At 38.5% G+C, this 27,181-nt stretch overlaps 1 protein-coding gene across 6 annotated transcripts in view; it reads right to left on the reverse strand.

Moving 5' to 3' along the window:
• The window catches only part of EYA3 (EYA transcriptional coactivator and phosphatase 3), a 91,524-nt gene that overhangs the window by 7,561 nt on the left and 56,782 nt on the right, over nucleotides 1-27,181 (reverse strand). For all 6 annotated transcript variants that reach the window (XM_068539270.1, XM_068539273.1, XM_068539269.1 and 3 more), the window contains 9 exons: nucleotides 24,297-24,382; nucleotides 20,975-21,158; nucleotides 18,919-19,058; nucleotides 14,772-14,855; nucleotides 12,874-12,963; nucleotides 10,729-10,787; nucleotides 8,460-8,620; nucleotides 6,040-6,154; nucleotides 4,598-4,719 (listed from right to left, as the gene is read on the reverse strand). In XM_068539270.1, the coding sequence (XP_068395371.1) occupies nucleotides 4,598-4,719; nucleotides 6,040-6,154; nucleotides 8,460-8,620; nucleotides 10,729-10,787; nucleotides 12,874-12,963; nucleotides 14,772-14,855; nucleotides 18,919-19,058; nucleotides 20,975-21,158; nucleotides 24,297-24,382 (1,041 nt within the window). The remainder of the gene's footprint in view (nucleotides 1-4,597; nucleotides 4,720-6,039; nucleotides 6,155-8,459; nucleotides 8,621-10,728; nucleotides 10,788-12,873; nucleotides 12,964-14,771; nucleotides 14,856-18,918; nucleotides 19,059-20,974; nucleotides 21,159-24,296; nucleotides 24,383-27,181) is intronic.

Here is a 27,181-nt window from a genome sequence, read left to right on the forward strand (position 1 = left end):
CAAAGGGAATGTCTCATATTTAGAAGACAGGGACATAGAGATGTTTTCATTGTCCTGGCCTGCAATGATCAAGGAAGAAATACAATTAGGAATGTTTCCTCTAAAAGGATTAAGAGTGAGTTATTAACAGCTCAGGGTAAAGAAGTAGCCATATGAAAAAATAATTCCAATACAGTTGGTAAATACACTGCTTCCATTTTATACTTTCAAAACAATCCTAGAGATGAGCTTTCCTGTTCAGGAGGATAAAACCAATGACTACTCAGCTTACCAAATGTCAAGCGATAGAAGCTGTAACTGCGAGACCAACCAAGCCTTTGGAGAAGATTAGGTTCTTGGGATTCCTCTATCAGAAAGACTTCTGGGCTTCCCTGGTGGCACAGCGGTTAAGAATACGTCTGCCAATGCAGGGGACACGGGTTCGAGCCCTGGTCTGGGAAGATCCCACATGCTGCAGAGCAACTAAGCCCGTGCACAACTACTGAGCCTGTGTTCTAGAGCCCGCGTGCCACAACTACTGAAGCCCATGAGCCACAACTACTGAGCCCACGAGCCACAACTACTGAAGCCCGTGCACCTAGAGCCCATGCTCTGCAACAAAGAGTAGCCCTCACTCGTTGCAACTAGAGAAAGCCTGCGCGCAGCAATGAAGACCCAACGCAGCCAAAAATAAATAAATAAATTAATTAATTAAAAAAAAGACTTCTGACATTTTCAGAAATGATTTTGAGAATTCTCTTTAATTCCAGATCACAGAGTGTCCATTAAGAGAACTGCAATTCTGAAACCATTTCAGAGGAACCGAACAAACATTTCCTTTCCCTGCTCTCATCTCATAGTTCTGTAAAGGAAAGCCTCAAGCCTCTCACTGTGGTTACCATGGCGCCAGGTACCACTGTAGCTCTGCTAATTAGCTTTGGAGGAAATGAGAAAATCACCAAATAAGCACACTTACTGTCAGAAGGAATAAAATCATGTCCATTAGTTTGATGAGCCTCTGAGTGCCAGGATGCAGTATCAAGCACCACAGAAATCTACCTTTCAGGTGTGGGAAGGTTAGCGAGTGCTCTGAGTTCTTAGAAAATGCACAGTAAAGCAGGGGCAGCAGTAGCAAAATCTGAAGGGGGGGTTACAGATGTATCTCCCCCATCAAAGCCCTTGTAAATGAAATAATTCAACCATACAAAAAAGAACAATAAAAAATAAATGCCTGTATAGCTACCACCAACCCAGCTTTATCAAATCTTAACACTTCAGAGTTGCTTTAGATAAAAAAATATGAAAATGAGATCGTACAGATTTATTTGAAGTTTTCTATTTACCCCTACTTGATGACATTCTTCCTCCTCCTTTCTCTCCCTGAGCGTGTATCCATAAACAATGTATGGCTATTATTGTGAACATTTTTTACCTGTATATAAATTATATACTGTACATACTATTTGTAATGTGTTTTTTGTGTTCAGCATTGTTTTTAATACTAATCCTTAGGGATATATGTAGTTTTAGTTCATTCACCTTTTTTTTAAAAAATTAATTAATTTATTTTTAGCTGCGTTGGGTCTTCGTTGCTGCGCACGGGCTTTCTCTAGTTGCGGTGAGCAGGGGCTACTCTTCGGTGCGGTGCGCGGGCTTCTCACTGCGGTGGCTTCTCTTGTTGTGGAGCATGGGCTCTAGATGCGTGGGCCTCAGTAGTTGTGGCGCACGGGCTTAGCTGCTCCATGGCATGTGGGATCTTCCCAGACCAGGGCTCGATCCCATGTCCCCTGCGTTGGCAGGCGGATTCTTAACCACTGCGCCACCAGGGAAGCCCCAGTTCATTCACTTTTGCTGCTATACAGTATTCCATTGTTTGACTATTCTATTTTCTGTTCATAGACAGGTTCACGTGCTGTTTCTAATTATTTTCTACTATGAACAAGGCTGCATCAAAAAAAAAAAATCCTTGCACATATCTCCTTGTGCAAATGAGAATAACTCAAGGGAAGGAGTTGGCATATTTCAAGCTTTGCAGGTCATATGATCTCTGTTGCAATTATTCAACTGTGCTACTGTAGTGTGAAAGCAGCTATGGAAATGATTAGGCATGGCTCTGTTTCAATAAAACTTTCTAAAAACAGGCAGTGGGCAGAATTTGGTACGTGGGTTATAGTCTGAGACCCCTGCTCTCGAGTATAAATATCTAAAAGTAGATTTGCTTGGTCATAGGGTTATGCACATCTCAAACTTTACTAAACATTGACAAACTGTTTTCCAAAAAGTTATATCCATTTTCAATCCCACTAGCAGAGTAAGTTCTCATTTCCTTGACAAAGTTTGGCACCGTCAGACGTAAATTTTTGTCAATCTAATAGACGAGAAAGGCATCACATTTTAATTTGCATTTCCTTAATTTGCAGATCCTTAATTGGTGAGGTTAAAAAACTTTTCATATATGTTTACTAACAATTTGGGTTACCTTTTCTGCAAATTGGCTACTCCAAGGTTGGTGCCTACTTTTAAAAATTATGTTGTCTGTTGCTTATTGATCTGCAGGAGTTCTTTATAGATTCTGTATACTAATCAACAAGTAAATGTATTGCAAGTATCTTCTCCCAGTCTGTGACTGGTCTTGTCACTTTATGTCATCTTTCACTGTATATAAAATTAAAAGCTTCACGCAATCAAAATGATCATTTTTTTGTTTTTTTTTTTTAAGTACTATTTTTGGGGTCTCTTAAATGAGATCCCTCCCTACCTTAAGGTCATACAGATACTTTTCTATTTTCTCTTCTAAAAATTAACGTTTTGCTTTTCATGGTAAATTTTTTATCCACCTGGAATTTATTTTTGCAAATAGCATAAAGAAGGGATACAGAATCTGCTTTTTTCCCCCGTATGGATCACCCAATTATCCGAGCACCGCTGACTGAAGGTAAGTTCCATGAGGACAGAGGATTTTGTCACTGCTATATTCTGAGTGCCTTGGCAATGCCTGACATTTTTTAATCTAGTCGATAACTACAGCTTATCTTCAAATGAGGACTGTCTCCTTGGCTGCAGTAGGGAAGTAGGAACTGTAGGCACAGACCAAAGGGTCTGGAGGGGTAAGGAGATAGCAGTCATAGTCCTCTTTCCCCGGACCACGTACAGCACATAAGATTCGAGTGACACATTCTGCTGCCTTCTCAGCCGAGCAAGTTGGTTTTATATAAATCTGGTGCCAATTCATTAATCAATTCAGCAAATATTTATCAAGCACTTACTATTTCATGTACTTAGAACTGAATACATTTTTAGGGGATAAAAAATATCTTCACATACACAGTCTCATTTGATTTTCAAAACCTCTCTGGTAGTTTTTCATCTTATATGAGAAAACTGAGGCTCAGGAGATACAGTAATTTCCCTAAGAGCTAATAAGTGGGGGAGTTAGGACTCTATCCTAGTCCTTAGTTTTTTTTCAAAAAAGTATGGTAAAACAACACATAACATGAAATTTACCATCCTAACCATTTAAAAATATACGTTTCAATAATATTAAGTATACTCACACTGTTGTGCAATAGTTCTCCAGAACTTTTCATCTTACAAAACTGAAATTCTATACCCATTAAGCAACAACTCCCTATTTCCCCTCTCCCCAAGCTCCTATTAACCACCATTCTATTTTCTGTTTCTATGAATCTGACTACTCTAGGTACCTTATACATGAGTGGAAACATATAGTATTTGTCTTTCTGTGATTGGCTTACTTCACTTAGCATAATGTCTTCAAGGTTCATACATATAGTAAGCATATGACAGGACTTCCTTCCTTTTTAAGGTTGACTAATATCCCACTGTATGTATTACCACATTTTGTTTATCTATTCATTTGATGGACAGTTGGGTTGCTTCCACCTCTTGGCTACTACGAATAATGCTGCTATGAACATAGGTGTGCAAATATTTCTTTGAGATCTGCTTTGGATTCTTTTGGATATATACCCAGAAGTGGGATTGCTGGATCATGTGATAGTTCTATTTTTAATTTTTGAGGAACCGCTATACCGTTTTTCACAGTGGCTGCACCATTTTACAATCCCACTAGAAGTGCACAAGGGTTCCAAATTCTCCACATCCTTGCCAACACTTGTTATTTTGTTATTTTTTTTTTTTTTTTTGATAGCAGCTATCCTAACGAGTGTGAGGGATTTAACCATTTTAAAGTATATATCTTAGTCCTTGATTTTTAATCTAGTGCTTTTTTGATTATACTACATTACAGTACACTCTCTGTGAAAGAGGAATTTGAAATAAGGCATAGTGGATTTCTAAACTAGGTATTATGTTCTTTCAAATATTATAAAAGAAAAGAGCATGATAAATTTTAAGTCCGACAGACCTGGATTCGAATCCTGTTTATGTAACTTACTAGCTGTGAAGTCTTGAGCAAACTACATAACTGATAAGCCTGAACTGCCCCATCAGTAATGTCAGGAGAAGAATGCTGTGAGGATTATAGATATATGTATATATAAAGTGTCTAACTGAGGAACTGGTAAATAATAAGCACATCCTAAGTAGCAAGTATTATTGTAAGGCTAGTTGACAAGAAACAGAATTGAAACTGTACCAATTTTGGTAGCACTGTAGATGTTTTCAATAGGAAATATTTCTCCTAGCCCATAAAGGAGAACCTTGGCCAGAGCTGGAACCAGTTGGGTTGTAGTGATCAAAACATTCACACAATTCTTTCTGGAAGGGAGAAAGAGGGAAAAGAAAAGAAAAAGGTGAAATCAAACCAACCTGCGAACAAGAATTCAAATGGCTCTTCTCTGTAGGACCTACTTGTGAAAAATTAACCTCAAAGTGCCTGGCATGGTATCTGTTCAGTGCCAGTGTTCACTTTTTGCTCTAATTATCTCAGGTTTATTTATTTTCCCAATTAAAGGACAGAGATTTTTGTGGTGGACACAGAGCAGCAACTTGATTCTTGCCTCACTTCCTTCTGACCATTCTAGCTCACTGCATTGTTAGCAAACCCCACCGACCCACGGCACTGATACCACACTCCAGAAAACACAATGAGGCTTTCAGTTACAGTGCCATTTCATCTGATTGAGACATGACTGAAGTCCTCTCTGCTCATCACACAATGGCAACATAAATTTCAGAATACATATTATTTTCACAAGTCCTTTACCTTCACAGATATCCACCCCTTGGTGTCAGTTTTACTGTTTAGTAGGCTGTGAATCTGGAATTCTTGCTTTGAGGGAGGGACAAATAAGGGTATGTATTTATTTCCCATTCTAAGCTTCAAGCTCAAATCTCCTTAATCTGCTTAATGTACCCTTTTTCTTTTCTTTTTTCAAGTTATTTATTTTTGGCTGTGTTGGGTCTTCGTTGCCATGAGCGGGCTTTCTCTAGTTGCAGCGAGCGGGGGCCACTCTTCCTTGCGTGCGCGGGCTTCTCATTGTGGTGGCTTCTCTTGTTGCGGAGCACAGGCTCTAGGCGCACAGGCTTCAGCAGTTGTGGCTCGCGGGCTCCAGAGCGCAGGCTCAGTAGTTGTGGTGCAAGGGCTTAGTTGCTCTGCGGCATGTGGGATCTTCCCGGACCAGGGTTGGAACCCGTGTCCCCTGCACTGGCAGGCGGATTCTTAACCACTGTGCCACCAGGGAAGACCCTGTACTCTTTTTCTTTTGAATCCCAACTTCCTGAGTAGGTTTTGCTACATTTCTCTGGCGCTTCCTACACTTAGGATATTTGTGATATAGCTCCTACATGTATTCTTTGATGTCACCAGGCCCACCCACGTCCTGGGCTGGAGATTCTGGGTTACTGAGTATAATTTAGTGAGCAAAAAGTAAGAGAAAAGAAAAAAGCTTTCAAAACTCTTCGGTGTGCTTTTAGAGTAAAATGACCTTGCCTCCCACCTAACCGAATACTTCTCTGCATCATGTGAACTCTTCTCAGCCCTGTCCCACAGTCTGTTTTAGGGAATGGCCTATCCTGGACTAGGGTGGGAGAAAGCGTCTCTCTGAGAGGATGAAAACGAAAGAGTTATTTCCATACCTGGACTGGATGAGAAGCAAGGACTTCAGTGCAGTTCCCAACCAGGAATCTGTTAGAACTTCAATTTCTGCTCTTAGTCTCTGCAGCGCTTCCTTTCTCTGGGGACTGAGGAGCCCTTTGGGAATAAAAGTAGACACATTCATCATTTGACAACATCCTTGCTGGCATAGAGAAAGCGACTTCTAAATTCAATTTGGAAACAGTGTGAGTTACTGAAATATTCTTCTAACACATCTCTCTCCTTGATAAAACCCTAGCCTACTCAAAATGCCTTTTTTACTTTCTTCACCAGAATATTTTGCTGGGGGAGGTGGGAGGTGCATAATTACAACAACAAAATCAGCTGATAGAAACACTGTGATTAGGTTCTGGCAGAGGCTCTTTCTTTCATCACCAACCGGTAACATAATTTGCAGACCAGTGGACCATACTTTGAGTAGCACTGCTTTAGATGTGACATCAAGAACCAAAGGGGGAAAAATTACAGATGGAGAGTCCACAGCATTTCCAATCTCTTTCTAAAGAAACTGAGGCCCACGGAGGAAAGGCGGCTGCCTGAGAATACACAGCAAGTTAGTGGCTTTTGGTCTCAGAAATCTTCCCACTATCATACACTGCTCCCACAGTGACTGCTCTCACCCCCTTCAGAACACATCAACCTGAGATCCCAGGCTGAATCACCAGCTTTCTGAATGTCATTTATTTGTACTGTACTTCTGAAACAACTCCAGCTGATAAGAGACTAAAACATTTCTTTAAGATCAGATGATTAAGCACAAAACAAAAAACAATTCATCTGATGGGAGCACGTTACCTGACACTTGAGTTACAATATTCAAATAATAAACCTGGCTCTGAATTTTCTGTAGTGAAGGTAAAAAGAGAAATTCTGCATTCTATTACCAACACTCCATAAAAACAGAAGTCATCTCTATGAGTAGAACTGTGTATAATTTGTTTTCAGTCTGATGGTTTTTCACAATGCAAGCCTAGAATTAGATGACTCTCAAAATTTCTGATAAAACAAAACAAAAACCAAACAAGTATCTATACGTCATGTATGACATATACATAAGCACGCATATGTCATATATTTAACTAATATCATGTGGTACTTTTGTTAATTCATATTTTACAAAATACAGGTGGATATTACTTTTACTATGTTCCCCAGGGTGGGCTCAGGGGATTCTCACAGAGGGTTATATATCACTTTCTTCAGGAAACCAGGTCCAGACACTCACTGGGCAGAGAAAGGACCAGAGACTTAGGTTGTATATGAAAACGAACAAAAGAAAGGCTAATGTCTGCGAGAGAGAAAGAGCAAAAAGACTTGGTTACCAAAATAAAAAGTACTGGCTCTGAATCATGAAGAAAAAAAAGCAGTAAAGAAAGGAATCTGAAAAAAGTAAATAAATTAGATTCCCAAAAGCCCAGATGCCTATGATTTTTTCTGGTATTGGAGCACTGTAACAGGAATGCACCAAACTGATCTTTGAAGCCCTGTTTTTACTTTCTGCCCCACATTGCAGTAGTGGTATGGTAGGTAGGAGGGCTCTCTTGACCTGACGTAATATACTTCTAGGCAGTCTATGGAATCCCTGAAACTTCACGCAACATTTTGTGCAGATGGAGGTGTTTGAGGGCGATGGTTCACAGTTTTCAATATTTTCTCACAAGGGTATATCACTAAAAAAGGAATTGCATGAATGTAAAGTGCAGTGGACCAAGAGTTCGGGATTCCAGTTGTGGTATGGTCACTAATTTGTTATGTGACCCGACCTTGTTACCCTCATGATGGACCATCAGTTTTCTCAAGTGCAAAATGAAAGATTTAGATTAGTTCCCTAATGTCTCTTCTAATTTGAACAATCTATGGCTAATTAATTAATTCCAAATAATAGAATTTTAGGCATAATGGCACCTGACATTTGAGATCTATCTGGGCAGAAAGAATTTCCAAGGTCCTTCAAATCACAATGCACGGATACTGCCAACCTATCATCCTGGACCTAGTTTTCCATCCACTATAAACCTGGTTGCTAGTTCTACCTGACTTGTCCCGATGGCTATGTAAATCTGTTCAAAAATATGGCAACCTATTAAATATTACTGATAGTAGTTGTGACCCCAGAAAAAAACACATGCCATCAAACATAATCTATGGAACACATTTCCTTTAAAAAAGGCATCTATCTAAAAAGAACAAGAGAACTTTGCGAAGTTATACCAAGAGAAGTCCATGAGAAATGCAGAGCTTCCTCCCCAGAGGGTTTCCATCAAACCTGTTTTTTAAATACAGAGTTAAAATGTTACTGTGGCACAAATTCGTTAAGTCAGGGAGCCCTAAGCAAACCCTGGAAAAAAAAACAGGAAGTCAGAACAAAACAGAAAATTAGCTGGTTGTATGCCACACTTACCAGCCACATTGCTTTTATGCTTATCATAGATTTCTCTCACTTTTCGGTATCGGAAAGCCAGTTTCCTCATCCAGTCCACACCTCCCTGGACGCCCACAGAGGAACCATGGCTGCCACTACCTCCTGAGCCACTGAAACCATCTGTTGAGAAACTGTAGTTGCTGTAGAGAGAGAGGATGATGAAAATTAAAATCTATACTGCATGGAGTTTTTGGTTGAATGCCACCTGGGATTGACTTTCTGTCCTATTCCTGGCATCTGACAGCCAGGCTTTGAGAATCTTCTTTCTTAATCTCTGTATGTCAGAGTCTATCTTTTCATCAGTCCTCCATCTCACCCCTATTACTTCTATCAAAGAAAGGATGGAAAGGGAGAGCAAGAGAGGCAAGACTAATTCAATCACCAGCATCCCCTAGAGGCTGGCTTCAGACAGACCATTTTTCATTAATGACAGAAAATACCTTAGTGAAAAAAACCCAGAATACAAAACTTTTGTGTACACACACACACACACAATGATTGCAACTATGTAAAAAGGAGAAACGTGAAAAAATAATGGAAGGAACTAACCCCAAGTTCTAATAATAGCTAGAAAATGGGAATGTTTTCCTTCAGTGATCTGTTGGCTAGTTTAGTAAGTTCATGGGTCACTGTATTGGCTATAAAATATGTCCACAAATTCTTTAATACTCCTCTCTTCTAACTTTGCTCCCTGTAGGTATGGACAGTATTTGAACATAAACAGAACGTGGTGGAAGTGATGGTGTTGGACTTTAGAGACCAGGCTTCTCTTACAGCACCTGCTCTAAAAGAAGTCAGCTGTCACAGGAGAACACTCAAGCTGCCCCATGAACAGGCCCATCGTGAGGACTGAGGCCTCCTCCTATCAGCCACACATGGAAGCAGGTCCTCCAGCTCCAGCCAAGCCTTCAGATGATTTTAGCTTCAGCTATCTTGACTTCAATCTCAGAGACCCTGATTCAGAACTACCCAGCTAAGTCACTTTCAAGTTCCTGACCTACAGAAACTATGAGATGATAAATGGTAACTGTTTTAAGCTACTAAATTTTGGGGTAATTTGTTACACAGCAATAGACAACTATTATATAGTTAAACAGGTTGGGAGGGATTAATACTTCCTAAGTCAAGATTTCCAAATGACTGACAGAATTAGAGACAACTTGGTTCAATCAGAAGTCAAAATAGAGTTCAGTGTGAGATTCTATATTTAAGAAAATAAAGCTGCCAAGACATAAGATAGGTAATTACTAGTTAGCCATATGTATAAGAGAAAAAAAAAAAAAATACTAGGGTTGAGTGGATTGTAAACTGCTTCAGACCAGGCTTTTTCCTAAGGTGAGTAAAATCTCTTAAGACTGGTGCCCTCCAAGGCTGTGCAAGACACAGCATACACGACTGGATCTGCTCCAGAAGTGAAACCTTTCTATCCTTCTCGGCACCACAGGGTTACATCCTTACTAAGTGATGTGTCCAGTTCTGCTCTAGATTTGAGAATTCACAGAGGAAACAATTTTAGGGTAGACACATGGAAAAACTTTTGCCTATGAAAAGGGATAAACATTAAAACAAATTAACATGAAAAGATGTGACAACTTTTTTCCTAAAGGTCTTTAAATGTAAGGTAGATAAATTTTTGGATTATTCTTAGCTAAGACTACTGAGCTAGAAGACAGTAGCCAAGAGAGAAAGGAGGAGACCGAGCAAGCATTTTGCCACTGAGACCTCCTTGGTTTAGCGTTCACTGTGATATTAATGTTTAAGATTGTCTTCCATAGGGTCACTCCTGACACCATCAGACCCCCCACAATTAATTTCCTTGGTGAAATCCCTGATGTTTATTTGTATCTAAAACCAATCAATCTGGAAGCACACTTTTCCCGACTGAAAATCTGGCCAAAGAGAAACTAGTATATCCTTTACTTTGGAATGCTTTTTTCTCATTCCATCATGCTACCCATTCATCAAGGTCATACTTAAATTCTACTGTGCTGAGAAGGCCACTCCAATGTTGGCACCACCTGCTCCCCACCCCCATCAGAATTACTTTCTATTCTGTGTTCCATCACATTTTCTATTGTCACCTTCTCACACTACATGCCATCGTTAACTATGTTTGTTTCTATCTCCTCTAATAGATTGTGAGCTCTTTTAGGGCTGTGTCTTATTCATCTTTGTTTTCCTCTGAACCTAGACAGTGTCTTGTGCGTAACAGGTGTACTGATGTTTAAGACATCATTGTTTTTATCACCTCAAGTCTTGGCCATTGTCATCAGAAGCCACATCTTCCACATGCACCTGGTCACACTCCTGTTAAAAGACAAAACCACACATTATTTCAGCCCAGGGAGTAGAAGTGCTACTACCACCACAATATATTGTAAAAATACCACAAACAATGGCGAGGTGATGAAATACCTTATGGTCTCTTATGTGTGGAGGATCACTCTCACCCCCCTTGCTGTTCAACTTCTTTTAAGGCCTAATATACATTCCTCAGTCTTCATGAAATCTTCCTTAGCCATCCCAACCCTCAGTTATGCTCTTATCTCAATAGTTCATTTTTCCAACAGTCCATGGGTATAAACACAAGCTCCCTTACACTGTCAGGTGTGCCTATGTCCTACACTAGACTGTAAGTCCTATTACCTTGTAGGCCTCTTATGGCACGACCATGCCTTACATCTCCTTTGTACCCCTCTAGTCTAGTCCAGTGCCCTTATATAGCATGTACTCAATACATTTTTGCAGATGAAACAGATGCTGGTAGAGTGCGTGTGGTATCAAAACTGAGAATGACTGAAACAGAAATTTGTAAATTCAAACTTAGGAATTAGAAGAGGTCATCTAAGTCAATCTCCTCATATTCTAAAAGTGAGGTAAAACAATTTGCCCAAGGTCATAAAACTAGTGAGTGGTAGAAAGAAACCAGAAGGAGCCTGGGTCTTCTAATCTGAATCCAAGGTTCTTTCCTCTAAGCCCACACTACTACTGACATAAAACGCCACCCACTGCCTAACTGACAGATTCAGTCCTCTGACACCACCTAGGGTGGTGCCGTGATGTCCACCTGCATCAGAATCCTCTGGGGAAGATTTTTAAAAATGCATATTTTTGAACAGAATTTCTGTGAGTGAAGTCCTAGAATCTTCATTTTTAACAAGCTCCCCAGGTGATTCTTATGCCCCCTAAAGTTGAGAACCACTGACCTGGGGGGCAGGAACACATTCAGGTCAAATTCTTCACAGAACTTTCAGTCCTGAGTGAGGACTATGTCTAGAAAATCATTACAAATACAATTTGGCAACAATTACTGGCACATAGTAGGTTTTCAATAAATGTTTGCTGAATAAAACTATAATGTCCCAACTTATCAACATGTGAAGTTGAGGGAAGATTAAAGCACTGTGGAGCTTACACAAAAGTGTTGGAGTTTAGAGCCCTATTAATTTAATTTGTTGGAGAATTGTCTGTTGAGTAGAACTAGATTGTATTTTAAAAGAAAGAGGATTACTTCATGTTCATTTTACTTTAAAATTTTATTTACTTTAAAATTTTCACTATTTAAAAAACTAGGTAATATATGTAGTACACAGTTCAAAATTCAAAAGGACATTAAGTGACAAGTCTGCTCCTTCCCACCTCTGTGTCCCAGCAATACATTCCCATCCTGAGATAGAACAACTGTTACTAGTTTGTTGTGTATGGTAACTGCTTAACTGAGGCCCAGAATGGGGAGATAACTTTCCTAACTTGGTACTCGCAGTCTGGTCTCCTGATTCCCAGTCCTGTGCTCTTTCCACTACACAATGTTCACCTCAAAGATGAACTCAAATGTCAAAACCAAAAAAATTAACCAAGAAGCTCTCGGTGTTTCCTGGTTTCCCTCCACCTAACTATAAAATGATCTGACATCAAGGCTAACCTATACATGGACAAGCACGTATAAAATACAATGAGTTAGAGTAGCCATCTACAGATCTGACAAATCAAGAGGCTATCTTTTAAGAAGGTAAAACTGAAAAACATTCAAGAGTACAAATAATCAAAGCCACCTTCTATATGTTATTTAATATAGCTGAATAAATTGGAATGTTGGTTTATATATCAGTGTTTTGCCTGATGGGGTGGCACTGCCCCTAGAGCTAGATCACTTCCAAATAAGCTAACAAAAATCAAGTTTTTGAGCCAATAAAACTGAAGCCCAGAACTAAGACTGTGGTGACCTAGCCAAGGCACTATTCCTTCAAGACTATGTACACCCAAGTGCCGAGCTGCCCTCTCCATACCTACCCTGTCTAACCACATTTCCTCTAAATACAAAAAGCACAGGCTCAATAAATAGTTATTGAACAAAGTGTTTCACTGAAGTGCAGAAACAATTTAAAATGCTTACCTCTAAGTCATTGAAAAATAGATGCGTGTCAGCCACTTCAAAAATCATTTCTTCCATTGTTAAACCTGAGCCAATCACTACTGTTGGGTCCTGAAAGACAATAAGAGAATAATTTGCTTGACTTGGCACTCACAGCATTGGTTCTTATCTTTAAAGGGTTCAAAATAGTTTGGGTCAAGGCCAAAACAACACTGGCCCACAACAGCGCTTCTCACTATTACTGAAGCAATTTCATTCACAGTTATAAGAATCTGGGATTGTGCAAAGTTAAACATTTCAGGACTTTAGGACTTTCGTTTCTAGAAAACTTAACCCACTTAAAAAAAAAAACAACACTTAATTTTTGGAGAAATTCCATTTCAGAAGAAATTCTAACTATCGCTGAAATATTGCTCTTATAACACCCATTATCGTCCCCCCCCACCTCACACACACAGTACAACACCAGAAGTCAGTAATCTGACAATCTCAACAACCAGGAAATCAGTAAAGAAATATTTGCAGGAAAACCAATGCACGTAGCTTTAAAATGAACTATCAGACCTTCCCTTAAAGGCAGTATGCTCTTATTTTATATACTCTCATTACCAGTCTTGTTATATAGTATATGAGCTTATGTCAGCTTGCCAGTCTAGATACTAAAAGCCTATGGGAAAGTACTTCTAACAGAAACACTGGTGACAATAAGAAATAATTAGGAGCAGTAAAAGTAGGAAAGCAAAGGAGGCTGATATTTTTATAAAATTAATTCACAGAAACTAAAAAATAGGAGCCTGGAGGTAATTTAGTATAGAAATATACAGCCACTACCTCAAAACAGCTCAGCCCTCTATCAAAACTGATGTTAATACTGATGACTGAAGTTAAATCCTGCTTGGTATGTTTCATTTAAGAAGGTATATAATCTATTTTATTTTATTTTAAGGTTTTTTTAAAAGATTAATTAATTAATTTAGACTGTGCCGGGTCTTAGTTGCGGCATGAGGGCTTCTTTCTTTTTTTTTTTTTTAATTTTATTTATTTATTTTTGGCTGCATTGGGTCTTCATTGCTGCGCACGGGCTTTCTCTAGTTGCAGCAAGTGGGGGCTACTCTTCGTTGCGGTGCGCGGGCTTCTCATTGCAGTGGCTTCTCTTGTTGCGGAGCACGGGCTCTAGGCACGCGGGCTCAGTAGTGGTGGCTTGCGGGCTCTAGAGCACAGGCTCAGTAGTTGTGGTACACGGGCTTAGTTGCTCCGCAGCATGTGGGATCTTCCCTGACCAGGGCTCGAACCCGTGTCCCCTGCATTAGCAGGCGGACTCTCAACCACTGCGCCACCAGGGAAGCCCATGAGGGCTTCTTAGTTGCGGCATGCGGACTCTTCAGTTGCGGCAGGCGTGCAGGATCTAGTTCCCCAACCAGGGATTGAACCTGGGCCCCCCTGCATTGGGAGCGTGGAGTCTTACCCACTGGACCACCAGGGAAGTTCCTAAGAGGGTATATAATCTATTTTAGAAAGATATTTTATATTTTAAATGTACAGATCTGGTATATTCTCAGCTAAATGGTATGCTCAGTTTGGGCTGTTATATGTGACATAGGGATAACAGACTAGTCTTTGGAGTAGATAATCCTGAGACTCCACTCTGTTTTGAGCCTCAGTCCCATACTTAGTCTTTGCAAAATACCGCTCTCCAACAACTTCAGCTTTTAGCACTGGTCCCAGGTCTAGTCTCTACCTTTATCATCAGCTCTGCCTGACCATGTAGTCTGCCTGGTATAAGCCATTGGGTGAAGTTTTATGTGAAAGGTGAAAGGTCAACAGGGTAAGATGGAGATAACAGGGACAGTGATTTTGGTTACCTGCACACATAGTCAGGAGAGGGACAGTTACAACAAAGGAAGAAAGACTCAAATTACCTTTCCATACTTCTGGGCATAGGATCCAGTAAGAAGGGAGTGGAAGATGATGATGGTTTCATCTAAGTCCCACAGAAATACCCGCTGAGTGAGGAAAATATTTTAAAAAATGAGTGAGCATCTTTTTTAATCATAATGGAATGAGACAAGAAATCAATAACAGAAGGAAAACTGGAAAATTCACACATCTGTGAAAATTAAACAATACTATCTTAAGCAATCAACGGATAAAAAAGAAATAAGTGAAATTAGAAAATACCTTGAGATGAATGAAAACCAAAAACAACATACCAAAATTTATGGGATGCTGTGAAAACAATGCTAAGAAGGAAATTTATAGCTCCAAATGTGTACCTTAAAAAAGATCTCAATCAAAAACCAAACTGCACAATTTAAGTTGCCAGAAAAAGCCAGCAAAAGGAAGGAAATAATAAAGGTTAGAAGAGATAGATAAAGCAGAGGGTAGGAAAAAAATAGAGAAAATCAACAAAACCAAAAGTCGGTTCTTTGAAGAGATCTACAAAATTGACAACTTTTAGCTAGACTGGCTAAGAAAAAGGAGAGAAGACATAAATTACTAAAATCAGAAATAAAAGTGGGACATTATTACCAATTTTACAGAAATAAAAAGGATTATAAGAAAATACTATGAAGAGTTATACACCAACAAATAATCTAGATGAAATGAACAAATTCCTAGAAATTCACAATGTGCCAAAACTGACTCAAAAAGAAATAGAAAATCTGAACAGATCTTTAACTGGAGGAGGTTGAATCAATAATAAAAAACATCCCAAGAAAGAAAAGCCCAGGACCAGATGGCTTCACTGCTGAATTCTACCAAACACTTAAAGAAGAATTAACACCAATCCTTAAGATCTTCCAAAAAAACTGAAGAGGAGGGAACACTTCCTAACTCACTCTATGAAGCCAGCATTACCCTGATACTGAAGACAAAGACACTGCAAGAAAACTGCAGACCAATTCTCATATGAACAGTGATGCAAAAACCTCAATAAAATAGTGGCAAACAATATTCAGCAGCATATTTAAAGAATTATAAATCATGACCAAGTGGGATTTGTTCCCAGAATGCAAGAATGGTTCAACATAGAAAAATCAATGTAATATACTGCATTAACAGAATAGAGGAAAAAACCCACATGGTCATCTCAATTGATGCAGAAAAAGCATTTGACAAAATTCAACACGCTTTCATGATAAAAACACTCAATAAACTAGCAACTTCCTCACCATGATAAAGGACGTATATGAAAAACCTACAGCTAATATCATACTCAATGGTGGAAAATTGAAAGCGCTACCCCTGAGATTAGGAATAAGAGAAGTATGCCTGTTTTCACCACTTCTATTCAACATGGTACTGGAAATTCTAGCCAGAATAAACTGGCAAGGAAAGGGGAAAAAAGGTACCCAAACTGGAAAGGAAGAAGTAAAATTACCTCTGTTCGCAGATGACATGATCTTATACATAGAAAACCCTTAAGCCACAAAAAATTGTTGAGAGCTAATAAATGAATTCAGAAATCAGCTGTATTTCTATAAGCTTGCAATGAATAATTCTAAGAGGATTTTAAAACACAACAGCATCAAAAATAATAAAATATTTAGGAATGAATTTAACAGTTCAGGACTTGTACACTGAAAACTATAAAACATCACTGAAGGAAATCAAAGAGGACACACCTAAATAAATGTAAAGACATTCCATGTTCATGAATAGAAGACTTAATATTGTTAAGATGACAATACTACCCAATGGGAATCTACAAATACAATGCAATCCCTATCAAAATCCCAACAGTGTTTTTTAAAGAAACAGAAAAACTCATCCTAAAATTTGTATGAAATCTCAAGGGACCCTGAAGAGCCAAAATAATCTTGAAAAAGAACAAAGTTGGAAGACTCACACTTCCTGATTTCAAAACTTACTACAAAGCCACAGTAATCAAAACAGTGTGGTACTAGCATAAGGATAGATATACAGACCAATGGAATAGATGACAGAGCCCAGAAAAAAATGCTTATATATATATATATGTGTGGTCAATTGATTTTTTTTTTTTTTTTTTGCCAAGGATACCAAGACCATTCAATGGGGAAAGGAAACTGTTTCCAAAACAAGGTCCTGGGAAAACTGAATATCCATGTGCAAAAGAATGAAATTAGATCCCTACCTCACACTATGTACAAAAATTAACTCAATATGGATCAAAGACCTAAATTTAAGAGCTGAAACAATAAAATGCTTAGAAGAAAACACAGGTGAATATCTTCATAATCTTGTTTCCTTAAATATAACACCAAAAGCACAAGCAATAAAATAAAAATAGAACTTTATCCAAATTTAAAACTTTTAAGCATCAAAGGATACTATCAAGAGTGAAAAGACAATCCATAGAAAATATCTGCACGTCTTATATCTGATAAGGGATTAATATCTAGAATATATAAAGAATTCCTAACATTCTACAACAAAAAAACAACCTAATTTAAAAATGGGCAAAGGATTTGGACATTACTTCAAACAAAACAGACAAATGGCCAATACACACATGAAAAGATATTCAACATTATTAATCATTAAGGAAATGCAAATCAAAACCACAATGAGACACCACTTCACACCCATTAGGATGGATTATGCAAAAAATGGGAAATAACTGGAACCCTGGTACATTGCTGGTAGGAATGTAAAATGGTGTAGTCATTTGGAAAACATTTTGGTGGCTCCTCAAAAAGCTGAACACAGAACTACCATATGATCCCACAATTCTACTCCTAGGTTTATACTTTTTCAAATAATTGAAAAGAGGGACTCAAAGAGATACCTGTACAGCAGTGTTATAGCAGCATTATTCACAATAGCTCAAAGGTGAAAAAACCCCAAGCGTTCATCATAGATGAAAACAGATAAACAAAATGTGGTATATATACACAATGGAATTATTCAGCCATAAAAAGGAATGAAGTTCTGATATATGCTACAGCATGGATGAACCTTGAAAACATTATGCTAAGTGAAGTAAGCCTGACACAAAAGGATAGATTTTGTATGATTCTACTTCTATGAACTATCTAGAATAGGCAAATTTATAGTGACAGAAAGTAGAACAGAGGTTACCAGGGACTAATAGGAGGGGAGAATAGGGAATTATTGCTTAATGGGTGCAGAGTTTTTGTTTGCGATCATGAAAAACTTCTGGAAACAGATAGCAGTAACGAACAACACTGTGAATGTACTTAAAATTGCACACTTAAAAAATGGTAAATTTTATATTATATATACCTTACCACAATTTAAAAAATGAGTGAGTACTCCATTTTTTCCAAGAAATATATCAGGTCTTTAGATTTTCTTTCTTTCTCCTCCTGCCCTCCCCGCCGCCCCCAGTAACAAAAGGGAAGAGAGGTTTCAAACATAGCCTCAATTTACCTATGTCTTCTGAACACCTGTCAATGGACTCATTTTTAAATATGGCTTTTCCCTCTTATTAAATGATCACATTATAGAAAAATTGAAGAAAGAAAACAAAAGGATTAATATCAAAACTCCATTATTATTAGAATTTTGTACGACTTTCTAGTCTTTTAATAATGAAGCCAAATGTATGCCCATAATAAATTCCTATAGTGTTTAAACTACAGAATAAGTGAGAGCCAATCTCATTAATAAGTTACCAGATCTGGCTGCATGTTTCACAGAAACTTGGCCTAAAACACTTTAGTTCTCTCATTTTACTTTGAGATTTTTAAATGGAGAACAGTATATTACTTGTGACACTCTCTGCTTTTTGAATATGATGCATTATTCTTTCTGTTCTCCTCTGGAATACAGAAAACAGTTTGTTCTTTCCCTTAAAAAGTGACCTGGCTATCTAAATTCAAAAAAGCTTTTTCAATGCTCTTGGTGAAAAGGATCTGAAAGTGATATGGTAAGATATGGGCATAGAGTAATGTGTTTTTACATTTCTCTTTTCACTTGGCCAATTCATTTTCTCTTGCTCAGGAATTATAGGGTATACAACACAGAACCACATAATCTCATGAGTTTCAGATATATATTTGATAAATTTAAGAAATGAGAAAAAAAAAGGTTGCAACTCAAATGAGTTTCTTCCCATACTTCTAATTCACTGTCCTGGGAAGAGCTGGCATCAGCTTTCCTCTTGCCCCGGTTCTTGCCAGTCATGTTTTTCCTGGACTGGTCATCAGCATCTTTACTTGGTGTAGTCTGGGTCAAAGATGGGCTTGTAGAAGGGTCTCCTAGAAAGGAAAAGTGAGACACCGGTATTGCCAGTGTAGTCACAGGCTATAAGAACCAGAGCAGAATGGTCAGCAGGTTCTCTGCCCTTAAGAATCATGTTGCAGGGATAAAGGCTGGAAAACCAAACTTTACTTAAGCAATTTGGAAATGTAGACCAAACATCATGAAGAGAGTTATAACTAGAATTTATATGCCTGCCTCCCAATGGAAGAACACATCTATAAAGTCATTTTGCCAAAAAAAAAAATTAAACCTGAACCTGATTAAGCTTCTAGATCAGGGTTTCTCAACTTGGCACAATTGACCTTTTTGGACCAGATAATTTTTGTTGTGAAGGGACGTCCTGTGCATTGTAGGATGTTTGGTTAAGCAGCATTCTTGGCCTCTACCCATTAAATGCCAGTAGCACCCCCCCTTCCCAGTGTGACAACCAAAAATGTGTCCATACATTGCCAAATATCCCTGGGTGTGGGGGCATGGGGGTGGAGGCAGGGGGCACAGAACCACCTCTAGCTGAAAAACCACTGCTCTAGATCCATTTACCGCTTTAAATAAAATACAGAAGGCAGTGGGCTGTGGTAAACTACCCTCTAAGGTTATAATTGGCGAAATTTAGACTGAGAAATGGTATGGGACAAACAGTCTATTGATTGTCTCTTCAACAAATAAATTACAATCGGAAATAAAAAGAGATGGGGGAATTTATAGGTTAAAACAAAATATCCACCAATCACAATGTATGGACCTTACTTGGATCTTATTTTAAACAAACTGTAAAAAGAAAAACAAAACTCCTAACATTTATGAGAAAACTAGAAATATGAATACCCTTTGGTATTTTATGTTATTAAGGAATTATTGTTGAATATTTTAGATGGGATAATGGCACTGTGGTTATGTTATCAAGCATTATAAATAAATATGATACCTGGAATTTGAGGAGGGAATTGGATGAAGTATAGTTGAAACAAGATTGCCTATGAGTTGTTAATTGTTGAAGTTGGATGACAGATATATAAGGGTTCATTATACCATTCTGACAACTTCCGCCACTGTTTGAAACTCTCCACTATTAAAAAGTTAAAATTGTTATGAAGAACAAAGATATTTAGAGAAATGAATTCAAAACTAAGGCATCAACACATGTAATGATTTCAAAGTTATGTAGGTTTGAAGCAGCAACCATTTGTATGTCCATTTATTTAGAAGACCAGTAGAGGCAAGATGCACAGAAAACTGCATTAGTTGATGTAGACCACTGTTTTTAAAAATGCATCAGTGTTAACGATAAACAGTCCTTCCCCAAGTTACATGACGTGACAGCAAACCACCAAATTTTCATAAAAAATAGGGATAAAAAGTATGTGCATATGTTTACTGAATGTGTGCATAAAGTCTTTATGTCAGGATTTTTTAATCTGGACATCATAATTCATTGATCCATTTCAAAGCTAGAGGTTTACATTTGTAGGTTAAATTTTATGTATTTCATGGGGAAAAAGAACCATACCTTTCTTCAGAATCTTAAAGGGATCCATGACACAGAAAAAGTTAAGAACTACTGTTGTGAGGCCTAACCAGAAGTCAATTATGCACAGACTAAAACTGCAGTCCTCCAGCTTTTATAAAATGTGCTAAGATTCTGAAGTTCTCTGTGACAAGCATATTATAGCTACAGGGAGGGTGGAGTGGGAGTCATGAATAAAGTCTTTTCATTCTTGGTACTTTTCTGTTCACAACATCAGGTATTATATTCAGTCTGCCAACGACTCATTGTTGTCTGGCTACAGTGTTTAAATACTCCTCACCTGAGAAGGAAGGCCAATAGCATGGTAACAGTGACTTAGACCAGAACAAAATAATCTTCACCATCACCTGTTGGATGAAATGCCCTTAAGCCAAATGCAGAGCTTACCAGAGGAAAGTCTCTGTGCTGCAGGAGCAGGTACCATGACACTAGGCTTCTCCGTCTGGTATGTGGCTGCTGCTAAGGTGGTACTCTCAGCATCACTGTTAGTCTGGCCTGTGACTCCAAAGCTGGAGCTGGGGTAGCAAGCCTGGTACTGACTTTGACCAAGGATAGTATAGGTGGGATAGTCCTGTAGGTCAAAGGGAATAAGGGAGGAAAATAAGCCTCTCAGCAAGAGCATAACACTAATTTCAACACAAGAGACTTTCATGTCCCTCTTTTTCACAATTATTTCCCTAAAACATTAACCCGACTTCTTATTTACCTAACCTATATAGTCTTCCACCTAAACCAATGATTTTCGAAATGCATTCTGTGGAAACCTAAGAGTCAAGAGGACATGCCTCAGGGACTGTCTTTGGGATGAGGTTAAGGCTGAGAGCAAAGTGTCCCATGCACTGTACACACAATGTCCCTTTTCTACTATACCAGTCTTTTTTTTTTTCTACTTTATGTACAGAATTTCTGCAAAAATTTCTGCACAGAATTTTTGAAGGAAAGAGTCTACTCTTTAAGAAGTTTATAAAACACTGCATTAGATGATAGTGCTTTTAAGGACAGATGAGCTTAAACAAAAAAGTGAATATCCTACATTAAAGTTTCCCAGTTTAAAAACTGAGTATCTCTCTCTCTTTAAAAATATTTATTTATTTATTTATTTGGCTGTACAGGGTCTTAGTTGTGGCATGCGGGATCTTTAGTTGCGGCATGTGGGATCTAGTTCCCTGACCAGGAATCGAACCTGGGCCCCCTGCATTGGGAGCATGGAGTCTTAACCACTGGATCACCAGGGCAGTCCCCTCTCTTTTTTTAAATAATCAAGTTTTCTTTAAAAATAAAGTTTCTTTAAAATATTTGAAGGGAACTTTTGGTAGTTTCATAGGCACATACATGACAAAACTTATCAAATCATACAATTTAAATCTGTGCAATTTACTGTATGTCAATTACACCTTAAAAAGCTGTAAAAAATGGGTATGATGCACAGCTCAAATACACACCTTAAAAAAATTCCACTGATAATTGATATTGGTGACAAGTAGGAAGAAGCTAACTGATCAGACCAATTATTTATAAAGAACACTGAGCATCTACCATAAGCCAAATATAATTCACAGTGTGAGTGTGAGTGTGTATGTGTTGGTACATGGGAGTTAAAAACCTAGCAGGATAGGGCTTCCCTGGTGGCGCAGTGGTTGAGAATCTGCCTGTTAATGTAGGGGACACGGGTTCGAGCCCTGGTCTGGGAAGATCCCACATGCCGTGGAGCGACTAGGCCCGTGAGCCACAATTGCTGAGCCTGCGCATCTGGAGCCTGTGCTCCACAACAAGAGAGGCCGCGATAGTGAGAGGCCCGCGCACCGTGATGAAGAGTGGCCCCCGCTTGCCGCAACTAGAGAAAGCCCTCGCACAGAAACGAAGACCCAATACAGCCATAAATAAATAAATAAATTAATAAATTAATTAAAAAAAAAATCTAGCAGGATAGAAGACCAAAAAACATTTCCAACAAATTAGCAATAAATTGTATGTCAAATGAGTAAAATACAGAGGAAGACAACTATCACTGCAGACTGTGACAGAGAGCTTTCTGAGACAAAGAAGCAGAGGGGATAGGAAAATGAACAGGCCATGGAAAGGTTTTATTAAGGGGCCAGAGATGTTGGGTCTGGATGAAACAAAGGATCTCTGTAGGCCTGAGTGACTGGGTAAGGATAGGATTGGATTCTTTAGGCAGTGGTGTATAGTTTGTGTGGGAGCAGGAAATGGGGATCATCAAATTCAAATAAACAAAAATATGAAAAGATTCTGAGCAGATGAGTGACAGGATAAAATGTGGCATTTAAAGAAAATTAATCAGATAGTGTTTTAGAAAATGTCCAGGCATGGTGAAAAATTAAAGATGAGATGAATAGTTAACTCAAGATTAAAGAGGAAAAAACTAAACCATGGGAAATGACAGCAAAAATAAAAAAGCAGGGACTTCCCTGGTGGTCCAGTGGTTAAGACTCCACGCTTCCACTGTAGGGGGCACAGGTTAGATCCCTGGTCAGGGAACTAATAAGATTCTATATGCCATGTGGCACAGCCAAAAAAGAAAAAAGAAAAAGAAAAAGCAGGAAAGAATTCCAGAAATGGCTGGATTAGGGCTGGGTAAGGAAAAAAAAAATCAAAGATGACTGATCTGGTTTTAGGCCTAGGTATATTAAAAAATAGTGTAACTGACAAGAATTGAGAAGCCATAGGAAAAAGTGGTATTACTTTTGGAGGACAAGGAAACGGAAGAAAGGGTGGAATGAAAGGCTGGTTTTAGATATGGTCAACTTAGGGAAATAATAGGATATTAAAAAAAAAAAAAGCTCATCAATCAGCAGGAAGCCTGTAGATATCATGAGGTCAGGACTAGAATCTTCATTTTGGAAGAAGTAAATGGACATTGTGAATGTGGTTAAACATTCCTGGGGATGAAATAATAAACATGTGGAAAACTAAATAGAGACTGTCCATGACAGAAGACAGGATATGCAAAGGGAGAGAGATGTTACCCTGAAGAATTCCAGGTACACAGCAGGAACTCAATAAATACTTGTGGACTAAAAGAATGAACAAATGCATAAACAGTCAAAACATAAAAAGTGAACCAGAATAGCAATGTTAAACTGCAGCCACAAAAAAAGATCCATGGAGACAGTGGTTGATAATACTAATTGCTGCAGAGAAAACAACAAATAAAAACAACAAAACCAAAAAAACCCTAAAACACCGAAGATGTTACCAGTGATCTAAACATACAGAGTTAGTAGAATAGTAATCAAGACCAGACCACAAGGAATTCACAAAGAAATGAGTGGCTAAGTAAAAAATAAGTCGAAGTAATATTTCCACAAACATTTATTATGTGCCTTTAATGTGAGTACTAGGCATTTTTCTGAACTCTCAGAACAAATAACTGAACAAAATAGAAAAATAAATCCCTACCCTCACGGAGCTTACATTCTTGTGGCAGCAGGGTAAGAGACAGACACACACACAGTAGATAAAGGAGCAGATATAATCATATCATTCATAGTCTTAGCAATGGAATGAGAGAAACTGGGTAGTAGCCTGAGAAACCATCCAAGGTCTCAGTCCTGAGGGCATCCAGAAAAAGGTCTCTCCACAGTCCATACTGGTTGTTTCTTAGATTGGCAAACTGATAATGGAAAGAAGAGAGGAAGAGCTAGCGAGATGAACCATATCAACAGGAGGAACCAAAGCAGCACCGTACCTGGTTTGAGATGCTGGAAACTGCTGCTGCTGGAATATTGGCAATAGTAGATGAAGTGGATATCAGGCTGGCATTTGTGCTTGAAGCTATAAGATGGAAAGTGTTTAAAGATATTATGTAAAAGCCTAAATGAAACTGAAAATATATTCTGTCCTAAGGAAACAGATTACAAGGAGATAAAAAACATTGGCAAAGGAAATAAATACTATATACTGGTTTTGCTCTTTTGCATGCCATACCTTAATTTAGACTTGATTAGAAATAAAACAGTTCACACATTTTTGTTTCAACTTGAGTCTTCAACTATTCCTACTAAAGTCCTAGAAGGATATAACACAATGCACTGGTTCATACTAATGATACCAGTGAAATCAGAACCTAAACCAAATCACTCCAGTCCATCTTCTCTGGCAGCTGAAAAATAACTCACCTGCAGTGTGACCTACTGACACCAGTAGAAACAACAAGAACTCTGGTAAATCCACGTGTTAAGTCCTACACTGTGATATTTACTGTCACTTGCCCCAAATTATGCCTTTCCTGGTGCAACACAATTACTCTGAGAAATTGATGTAGTTCTCCAAATTCTAAAGTGCTTGGAGTTGCTTCAACAAACACCATGTTCTGGCATTTAACGATCTCACCCATGAGCCTGGAAAAATTCGGAAAATATTCAATATTATTCTGGCCAGGGAAAAATTTATTTCATAAGCTACTTAGGCTGCCTGTCTCAGGACAAGAAATTTGGGTTTTTTCACACCCTTCTATCACAGATTCCACCAGGGTTTTAATAAAATCCTCAGTGACTGGTATTTGTCACAGTGACATTTTTCAGGTGGACAATGTAGGTGAAACTGTGAGGTACTGCTCTTGAACTCCTCTCTTTTGCTCATCATAAGCATACTTATACATGGCTTCTACCGCAGTCACACACACCATAAAGGCTCACCATCAGGTAGACCACACTATCTGACTACCCATCCCATTGGCGACAAAGTCCTCTAGAGGGAAAGTTATTAGGAAAACCTCCATTAAGAATAGTGCAAATGGGCTTCCCTGGTGGCACAGTGGTTAAGGAATCCACCTGCCAATGTGGGGGACACGGGTTCGAGCCCTGGTCCAGGAAGATCCCACGTGCCGCAGAGCACCTAAGCCCACGTGCCACAACTACTGAGCATGTGCTCTAGAGCCTGCGAGCCACAACTACTGAAGCCCGTGCACCTAGAGCCCGTGCTCTGCAACAAGAGAAGCCACCGCAATGAGAAGCCTGTGCACCGCAACGAAGAGTAGCCCCCGCTCACAACTAGAGAAAAGCCCGCGCACAGCAACGAAGACCCAACGCAGCCAAAAATAAATAAATAAATTAATAAATTAAAAAAAAAAAAAGAATAGTGCAGGTGAACAAATGCAGCAGAAACTTGAGAGGACTGGTCAAAATCATAGGGAATTTTTATCCCTTTCCCCAAGGGTACTCTGCTTAGAAGAAAGTCTAGAAGAGATTGAGGTAAATTAGATATAAGGAACAGCTACTGCTAGCTTTCAGAAGAACTTGGGACAAAGAAGAGTTAGAGTAATTTGTCCACAGTCATGGGGTTAAAGGTAGATAGTCAAAATGACAACTGTGATCTCCCAATTCTTCATCCAGTGCCCTTTCTTTCCTCAGAGTCAGTGGCTGAGCTAGGGATCAGATTTCGTCACTATCCAGGGAGATTTTCTTTTCTACAGTACTCCTTCCCCCAGGTAAACTAAAGGATTCTTGTCTACTTTCTTAAACCCAACACCTAAATGAAACAGATTTTATAATTTATAGATGATATTTTCTTCCCATCAATATTTTTTCCCCTAAGGGGGAAGTCCTAAGAAATCATTGTATATAAGCTAGATGACTTCTACAAGTAGTTTTTAATTATTCTTGTGGGAAAAGAATTTTGAGTACATTCCAGATTCTATTACCAGTACATTATGCTAGGCAGGCCTGCTGGCTAAACACAGGTGATTTAATGTGGGAAAGAAAATGAAGTATTTAATCTCTTAAGTTTATCTCTCCCAGCAAACTCTCATTTCTAGATCAATTTTTCTATAGCCCTAATCCTAGCGTATATTCCTCTTTTCCTCCCATTTACCTTTAATTCTGTTCTACCTTCTTAATGATTTATAAACGGTTAGAGGTACAACTCATTCACATCTGATATCTGCACACATGGGGAAAAAGGTGCTCTGACTGACAAGGTAGTTTTATAAATTTAACAATTTTCAGATCACTTACAGAATTGGGCTGCAGGTAAAAAGGTAGACCTTACAAACAACTGGCCACATATTCTTAATTATCCCTGACAGGAAGTTTAATGACTGGATTAGCTAGTTGTTGATAGCAAGTTTTTAACAAGTACAGTACTAAAAATCACAAATTCCTCTCAGCAATAGTGGCTTCTATTACAGGAAATGTTGGTCTGCTAACCTAGAAAGTTTATAGGGCTCAATAACAGTTCTTTCTCCAACTCAATCAAATAATTTCTAACATGTGTTATTCATTCATTCATTTGTTCATCAAACCAGGGTCTACTATGTGCCCAGAAACGGTTCCAGCCACTGAGGAGTAGAGTAGTGAACAAGACAAAGTCCCTGCTCTCATGGCGTTTAAATTCTAGTGATAAAAGTTAGATGATAATTAAATAAATCGTATTTATTTAGGCTCTTGTAACCAGCATTGAACCCAAGCTAAACTCACTTTAAAATATACACAATCACTACATGACGTACCCCCTGCACAACGATGACTAAATAGCCAGGCACCTCAAAAATAAAAGCACTGATCATCCTACATAAATATACATCTAGGTCTCAACAACAACAAATTACACTGAAGATTTAAAAAACAAAAGCAG

This window comes from Eschrichtius robustus, chromosome 3 (genome assembly GCF_028021215.1).
Source record: "Eschrichtius robustus isolate mEscRob2 chromosome 3, mEscRob2.pri, whole genome shotgun sequence".
In the NCBI taxonomy this organism is placed as follows: Eukaryota; Metazoa; Chordata; class Mammalia; order Artiodactyla; family Eschrichtiidae; genus Eschrichtius; species Eschrichtius robustus.